Source organism: Caloenas nicobarica, chromosome 25 (assembly GCF_036013445.1).
Source record: "Caloenas nicobarica isolate bCalNic1 chromosome 25, bCalNic1.hap1, whole genome shotgun sequence".
Taxonomy (NCBI): domain Eukaryota; kingdom Metazoa; phylum Chordata; class Aves; order Columbiformes; family Columbidae; genus Caloenas; species Caloenas nicobarica.
This window is the reverse complement of record NC_088269.1, coordinates 456,457-464,705: the sequence shown is the minus strand read 5'-3', so window position 1 is coordinate 464,705 and position 8,249 is coordinate 456,457. Positions and strand designations below refer to the sequence as shown.

The window sequence follows — 8,249 nt, the reverse complement described above, 5'->3', positions numbered from 1 at the left end:
GCTGACCTGCGCCTTCAGTGTCTTTCCATGGAGGGACAAAGAACCTCTCTGAGCTGGGGTGAGAGGCCAGGGCTGGAAATGGAGATTGTGAGGGATTAGTCCATGATGATTGGGGCAAATTCCACAGGGTGTCCAGTGCACAGGGGCACAGCCCAGACCCTGCTCTGCTGTACGTGCAGGTCTCTGGCAGGAGGCCTGGCTGTGAGAGGACACTGCTGTGTGCTCAGCCCTGTACACACACACTGTTTAGCTGTACCCTGGTGTTTGCATCTGTGGCCACTTTCATGGGCATATTCTTGAGGGAAGCCTTGTGAGAAGACCTAAACCATCAGGCCCTGCCCTGAGGAGATCACCTTTCTTTCTGGAAAGGCTGTTCTGAGGCCAGCTCTGTCACACAAGTGCCCATTGCCTGGCCCTGCCTGTGCTCACAGGACTGACACACAGCAGGACGGTGACCAAGCTGCCAGAGCACTCAGGCCTTGCACCAACACAAGGGATGAGAAGGAGAGTGTGGGAGTGGAACGAGAACAGCTCTGGAAGACCAAGAGCTGGTGCTCCATGGCAGTGCTGCCAGGCTGGACTCTTTTCCCCTCCTCCCACGCACACGGGAACTGCAGGTCCAAACAGGCCTTGGAGGAAAGATGTCATGAGTTGCTGCAGAGTCCTTTATTTTGGTTAAACACATAGACAGCACAGCTCTTCATTTACAAATCCACTCCATGAAAAAAACTGGACAGAGAAATAGAAATGAGATTAAAATATTTAAAAAATTTTGAAACAAAAACAACGAAGGAAGAGAGCCAGAGCATGCAATGAGTTACATTGTAACTGTTATGCACAAGAAGCTAATCAGTTTGTTGCTTCAGAAAAGCTCCAGTCATGAGTTTCCACAGGGAATCCTTGAGTTCCTTGTTCCTCATGCTGTAGATAAGGGGATTCACAAATGGAGGCACCACCGAGTACAGAACAGACACCAGCAGATCCAGGGATGGGGAGGAGATGGAGGGAGGCTTTAGGTTGTTAAATATTGCAGTGGTCAAAACCAAGGAGACCACGGCCAGGTGAAGGAGGCACATGGAAAAGGCTTTGTGCTGTCCCTGCTCAGAGGGGATCTTCAGCACGGCCCTGAAGATCTGCACATAGGACAGCACAATGAACACAAAACATATAAAGAATACAGAGGCACCAAATATAACAAGCCAAACTTCCCTGAGGTAGGCATCTGAGCAGGAGAGCTTGAGGATCTGGGGGATTTCACAGAAGAACTGGTCCGGGGCATTGCCTTTGCACAGTGGCAGTGAAAATGTATTGGCCGTGTGCAGCAGAGCAGTGAGAAACCCAGTGCCCCAGGCAGCTGCTGCCATGTGGACACAAGTTCTGCTGCCCAGGAGGGACCCGTAGTGCAGGGGTTTGCAAGTGGCATAGGACATGACGGTGAGAAGACAGTACTCTGCAGAAGCTAAAAAGAGAAACAAAGATCTGTGCAGCACATCCTGCAGAGGAGATGGCCCTAGTATCCCAGAGGGAATTGGCCATGGACTTGGGGACAATGGTGGAGATGGAGCCCAGGTCGAGGAGGGAGAGGTTGAGGAGGAAGAAGTACATGGGGGTGTGGAGGTGCTGGTCACAGGCTATGGTGGTGATGATGAGGCCGTTGCCCAGGAGGGCAGCCAGGTAGATGCCCAGGAAGAGCCAGAAGTGCAAGAGCTGCAGCTCCCGTGTGTCTGTGAACGCCAGGAGGAGGAACTGGGTGATGGAGCTCCTGTTGGACATTTGCTGCCCATGGGCGTGGGCACTGTCACAAGAAGAAAAGACAGTGACAAGTTAGGGGAGACTACTCTGGGTAAAATCAAAGCCATTTCTCATACACCCTCCCCTGCTCCACACCACCTTGTCCTTTTCCAGACCTTCCTTCGGGTCTGTGGCTGAGCCCTGGGTGGCGCTGGCTGCAAATAGCTGGAAACATTTGAGTTGCCACAGGTGGTGCAAGGTACATACAGGTAACTTCAGGCTCTAATTGAGAAGTTCATAAAGAGGGCAACAGCTTGGAGATCATACATGAGCCTGGTAAGAAATTCCACTGGACAAGTGAAATAACAACTGATTTCCAAACTAAGGCCAAAGGAACCTTTTCCTACTCGTTATGTTCATGGCAGTTGATAGAGTTATTCATAAGAACAATTGCTGTCCTATACCATAGGGACAGCTTGATCTCTCTCTTGTCCACCAAATGAATTTACAAGCTCTGCAGTGACTACACTGGCAGTTGTCCCATGTTCAGCCCCACATGGCCTCACAGAATTCAGGGCAGGTGCTCAATTTCATGTTCAAATTGAAGCCCACAGAGCTACATGAGATGCCAAGGCTGGCATGGACCACACAGGACCTATAGGAAAGCAGTTCTCATTCATGGTGGCTGAGTCACAGGTGCTCCAGCTGCATTGCAGAGAGTACAGTTTGCTGCTTTTGGGCTGTTGCCTGATGCCTTCAGAGGCATCAGGCATCAACTGCCATCATAGAATCATTTTGTTTGGAAAAGACCCTCAAGATCATTGAGTCTAACCATAGAGGCAAGGCCTGTCCCTCCTCTGCTCAATAGCTTCAGGCATTGCATGCACAAGCAGCACATCAACAGGGATCTTTACTCACTCTCTTGATGATACAATCAATGAAAAGAGCAATAATTTTCACAGTGTGCCTGGATACATCTTCTCTTCAAGGGCAACAACCTCCAGGCCCAGCAATGGTGCATATCACAACTCAACTGAAAGGCAAATGCAACCATAACTAAGATGAGCTGCTGCTGCATCATGAACAGTTAAAGAGGAAAAAGAGAGAAGTAGGACCACTGCTGAATTTAGTAGGAATAGGTGTAGATAGACTATGAACTCTTTGCCTCAGTTACCATCAGCAAGGTCTCCCAGGTCTTTGAGGTTTCAGGCAGGACTCTGGAGGACAACAACCAGCAGCAGATGACGGTGAAGCCAGGTGTTACGTGAGCAAACTACACCCTTACCAGTCCATGGGACTGAAGGGTTTGTAGTCAAGGGTGTTTATCCCCAGGAGGTGCTGGTCTGTTATGATTCCAGTAAGGAAGACAGTCAGACTCTGTGAGGTATCTTTTAAATTGTTGTGCATTAGGTATGACACTATAAGGTGAGTATCACCAAGGCAATCTTATGTCCTTTTAGTTGGTGGGAACCCCAGGAGGTGTCCCATCGAATGGGCTTTTCACTTGAATGCAGTAAACCGTGCACACCCCATCCATAGAAGACAGTCTCCTTTTTTGGTAGTTCAAGCTCCTGTAGGACTTTCTTACAGTACGTAGTGGGAGCTGCCTGCAGGGTCTTGTGTGACAAGGAGTTGCTGAGCTTGTCCTGTGGCCAGGTGACCTGTGCATTCAGCACAGGTGTGAAGGCCATGCTGTACGTGCAGCCCAGGACTAACTGATGTATGATGTTGTTCTGGTCAGGATCACTGCCCAGGTTTCCTTGTGAGGCGTCTGCGCTCCACCCTGGTGCCACAGCTGAGGTGCTGCAGCCAACATGTGCACTGCCTGGAGGAGCCCCATGCCTTGTCACAGCACTGTGATGTTTTGGATTAAATGACATGTGGTAGGACAGCTTGTTGAGCTGGGATGCTGCAGTGGAGGGATACAGGCTCTGCTGGAGGGAGTGCAGGGAGGATGAGGACAGCGGATGCCCCATGTGTGAAGAGGCAGCTCAGTTATATGGAGTTCCTCAATGAGATGGGTAACACGTTAAGTTAGCTTGATGTGAGTGAGGCAAGGAGGAGAACTCCGTAATGGTGACACTGTCTCAGCAGTTATAAACTACTTGATCAGAGAGAGCAGGCAGAAAAAGTCTTGTGTTGGCAACCAGAAGAAGTCTCCAGGTTAATGAACGGGCTCCTGTGGGTGACTGTAAGTGGCCTGGGACTCACTGGCCAGGGAAAGCAACAGGATGACAATGGTGTGGAGGATTTTGAGGGGACTCCTTAGCAGAGCTGCCAGGTGGGCCAACAAGGGTGGTGCTCACCTGGACCTGGCCCTGGCCAACAAGGAAGAGGTGGTCAGGGATGTGATGACCAGAGTCAGCCTTGGTTGTCATAACCAGGACATAGTGGGGTCCCAGGTGCCAAAGGGCAGTGAGTGAGGCCAGCCGCAGAGCACAGGTCAGTGGACTCATGGGGAGGAGTCTTTGATGTACTTGGGAGACACATACAAGTAATAAAGGAGATCTATCAGGAGATCGGATAGACCTTATAGGACAGCTTCCTTCAAGGACAAGAATGACCTCTCCAAATACCTTTGAAAAGAAGGAACCATCTCAGGAGGCTGCTTGTCTGAACTGACTGAGCTCTGGGGCAAAAAGGCAACATGCAGCAGGTGGAAGCAGTGGAAGCTGCAAAGGAGGAATTTAGAAACCTTGCCCCAGAACATAGGGACAATGCCAAAGCTCCCACAGTCTCGATCGTTGCAGGGGTGGGTAGTGGAAGCAAAATGAGCTGATAGAGGCTTGAAGGGTGATGCAGAATGAGTCACACCCTGCCTGGAGGCCTGTAAGCAGTGGGCGCTGCAGAGGTTTGCATCTTGACTGCGTGGCTCAGCCTAAGAGATGGGGAATGCTCCCTGCTGGGGGTGACTGTGCCAGTCCATCCGCATGGGTCTAGGAGGTGCAGACTCTACTGGAAGACATTCCTGTAACCCAAATAGGTTGGGATTCATGCAGAACTGGCTAGTAAAAATCACGCCTTTTATTCACTTTGCCTCTTTGCTTTGACATCTTCCGACTTTGACTTTTTGTGGTTTAACTCCAACTGGCAACTAAGCCCCACACAGCCGCTCACTCACTTCCCCAAGTAAGATGGGGGAGAGAATCAGAGGGATGAAAGTGAGAAAAATCATGGGTTATGATAAAGGCAGTTTAACAGGTATGGCAAAGTATAAGTGTGTGTGGGGTGACTGGGAGTTTGCTGTTGCGGGAACCGGGAGATGCCCAGAGAGGTGTCATGGCTGGGAGGCTGATTTCGAGGTCACTTGTTTTGCAACCTGACTGAATTGCACCAGTCAGGTGCTGTGACATCACCAAGCATGTCACAAACCCCAACATGACACAGATGACAGCTCAGGGATGGGGGAGCTGGGTAAAACCAACAGTGTGGCTGTTGCTTGGAGGTCACCTCGTGACAGCAATCTGATTGGCTAGGAGCAGGCTGGCATCATGAGGCCATCAAAAACACCAGATGTGAAGGCTGCAGGCCCTGGTCAGGCCCTGCCTTGGAGTGGAGACACCTGCATATCAAATGGGAACACATGGGACATGGCATGAGAAACTGGGATGTGACAGAGAACCGTGAGAGAAGGGACGAGGAGTACTGGCAGCACTACGTCTCCCCACTGAGTCTCACCAGTGGCTGAAGAGCAGAGATGTGAGAAGAGGCCAAAATGCATGCAGAACTGAAGGGGAGCACTGGGGAGCTTCTGGGTCATCAAGTCTTGCAAGGCAGCAGCACCAGCAGAATCCCTCAGTGATGCCATTGAAGGCCCAGATGACCTTGACAATGGCATCCCAACTACCACATGATGGTACAAATGAAACAAACCTGGGACCATTGAAGAAAAAGTAATTGGTGGCAGTTGTTAATTGGGGAGGGGACTGGGGCACGGAAAGGGATGGACCCGGGTGGACTGGCAGGAAGAAGCCTGTGAATGGGGAGAGAAGAGGGGTGCAAGGGGCCAGCTGCAGCTGGGAAGGGGCTGCTTGGTGCTGATCTGTCCAAATCCTGGGCCTGATCAACATGGTGTGTCCTGCCCTTTTAGTACACTCTGCTCCTCTATTAGCTGTGTGAGCTCATTAGTGTGTGTGTGACTGTATGTCCATGCTTTTCTGTCCAGCTGCAAGGGGGGCTGGCTGGAAGAGGAGGACACCAGGATGGGGAGAGACCCAAAGCTGAAGGTGCCAAGTGGGGAACAGCTCCAAGAGTGGGTAGGACACCTGGGCAGAGCCAAAACTCAGTCCCACACTGGAGGGACCGTGGGGGTGTGTGCCCATGGGTAAGTGTGGCAGAGGATGAACAGACCATTCATGACCTTCCCACCAGATCAGCCTGAGAAAGGAACCAGATGGGGACAGGATGTGGTCCCTGGGGCTGTGTGTTCTGTGTTTGGTGTGGTGGCTGCAAAGGTGCTGTTCTCTGTTGGTCTGTGTGTGGTTGGGGACGTCCATCTATTTTTCCTTGCAAATACTGGTATTTAGCACTTTCCATCTGGGTGATTCCACCTTTGATGATCTCTCCCTTAGTGGGGCTTCAGTCACCGCTTGCCCTAGGCACACACTGTCCCCATAGAACCCTCCAAAGCTCACCAGGAAGTTCCAGGTTACATTTCTGGAGAACTTCTTCTGCACTGTCATATCTGAGAAAGCCCTCAGGATGTACCTCACTGACCATTCACCATCTCCACAGTCACCACACACCAATGGGTGACTCCAAAATCCAACGCCCTTGGTTGCCAAGACATACCAAAGGGACCATGAGATTTTCTCGTTGAATTCCAAGGGCAAATTGGCCCATTTGGGGTGAAATTCCTTGGGTCTGTTGTTGACATCAGCTTTGGAAGAAGAGACCAAACATCAGTCAGTGCACTGGTGGGATCCCACTTTATTTCAGAGATGCTAGAAGAGTGTCAGCTCTGGCCCAGGAAAAAGCACACTTTTAGATCAGATCCTGGTTAGACAGAGCATGTACATTTCTCAAGATAAGTAAGAAGGATTCAAACATTATGTAGAAAAATAATTAAAATTAAAATGAACACCAAGATTAACTAAAAAGAAAAATAAAAGATAAAATGGCAAACAAAGGACAAACCTTCAATAGGGCACCATGGGATTCATTCCTAAGGAGCGATGGAAAACTTACCACTATTGAGAACCACCTGTGCAGTGACTTTGCTGATGGACTCCTTCAGCTCCTGGTTCCTCATGCTGTAGATGAGGGGGTTCACTGCTGAAGGCACCAAAGAGTACAGAACTGCCACCCCCAGATCCATGGAAGGAGAGGAGATGGAGGGGGGCTTCAGGTGGGCAAACATACCAGTGCTGACAAACAGGGAGACCACGGCCAGGTGAGGGAGGCACGTGGAAAAGGCTTTGTGCCGTCCCTGCTCAGAGGGGATCCTCAGCACGGCCCTGAAGATCTGCACATAGGACAGCACAATGAACACAAAACACCCAAATCCTATTAAGAGACTAAACACAAGAAAGACAACCTCAGTGAGGTAGGCATCTAAGCAGGAGAGCTTGAGGATCTGGGGGATTTCACAGAAGAACTGGTCCAGGGCATTGCCCTTGCACAGTGGTAGTGAAAATGTATTGGCCATGTGCAGCAGAGCATTGAGAAACCCAGTGGCCCAGGCAGCTGCTGCCATGTGGACACAAGTTCTGCTGCCCAGGAGGGACCCGTAGTGCAGAGGTTTGCAGATGGCAATGTAGCGGTCGTAGGACATGACTGTGAGGAGACAATACTCTGCTGAAATGAAAAAGAAAAACAGAAAGACTTGGGCAGCACATCCCATATAGGAAATGGCCCTGGTGTCCCAGAGGGAATTTGCCATGGACTTGGGGACAATGGTGGAGATGGAGCCCAGGTCGAGGAGGGAGAGGTTGAGGAGGAAGAAGTACATGGGGGTGTGGAGGTGCTGGTCACAGGCTATGGTGGTGATGATGAGGCCGTTGCCCAGGAGGGCAGCCAGATAGATGCCCAGGAAGAGCCAGAAGTGCAAGAGCTGCAGCTCCCGTGTGTCTGTGAACGCCAGGAGGAGGAACTGGGTGATGGAGCTCCTGTTGGACATTTGCTGCCCATGGGCGTGGGCACTGTCACAAGAAGAAAAGACAGTGACAAGTTAGGGGAGACTACTCTGGGTAAAATCAAAGCCATTTCTCATACACCCTCCCCTGCTCCACACCCCTTCTCCTTTTCCAGACCTTCCTTCGGGTCTGTGGCTGAGCCCTGGGTGGCGCTGGCTGGAGGTGCCGTGAGGAGCAGGGCCTGTGCCCACTGGCTGCCCAGGAGTCAGCCCCGCTCTGCAGCAGGGGTCATGGGAACGGGGGGCAGGGGACGGACCTGGGGTTCAAAGTTGCCATCTGAAACTGCTGCTGGTGAAGAAGGGCCTGTCAGCATCTGCACCGTCACCAGAATGAAACAGGATGGTAAAATGAAATTTGAAATGTTTGGGATTTTTACAGCTTCAC

At 51.0% G+C, this 8,249-nt stretch overlaps 1 protein-coding gene across 1 annotated transcript; it reads right to left on the bottom strand.

Annotated features, from left to right (window-relative positions):
• Nucleotides 1–845: 845 nt before the first annotated feature.
• LOC135998337 (olfactory receptor 14A16-like) lies at nucleotides 846–7,849 on the bottom strand. The gene is made up of 2 exons (XM_065651481.1): nucleotides 6,919–7,849; nucleotides 846–1,459 (listed from the first exon to the last, which is right to left on the bottom strand). The coding sequence occupies exons 1-2, from the start codon at nucleotides 7,847–7,849 to the stop codon at nucleotides 846–848; spliced, it is 1,545 nt and encodes a 514-aa protein (XP_065507553.1).
• Between the last annotated feature and the right edge of the window lie 400 nt (nucleotides 7,850–8,249).

Excerpts from the sequence above, each read along its gene's own strand:
- LOC135998337 (XM_065651481.1), bottom strand. The coding sequence starts at position 7,849 with ATGTCCAACAGGAGCTCCATCACCCAGTTCCTCCTCCTGGCGTTCACA. Across the intron at positions 1,460-6,918 it reads ACAGGTGGTTCTCAATAGTG|CTTCTGCAGAGTACTGTCTT; the intron begins GTAAGTTTTCCA and ends TTCTCTTTTTAG.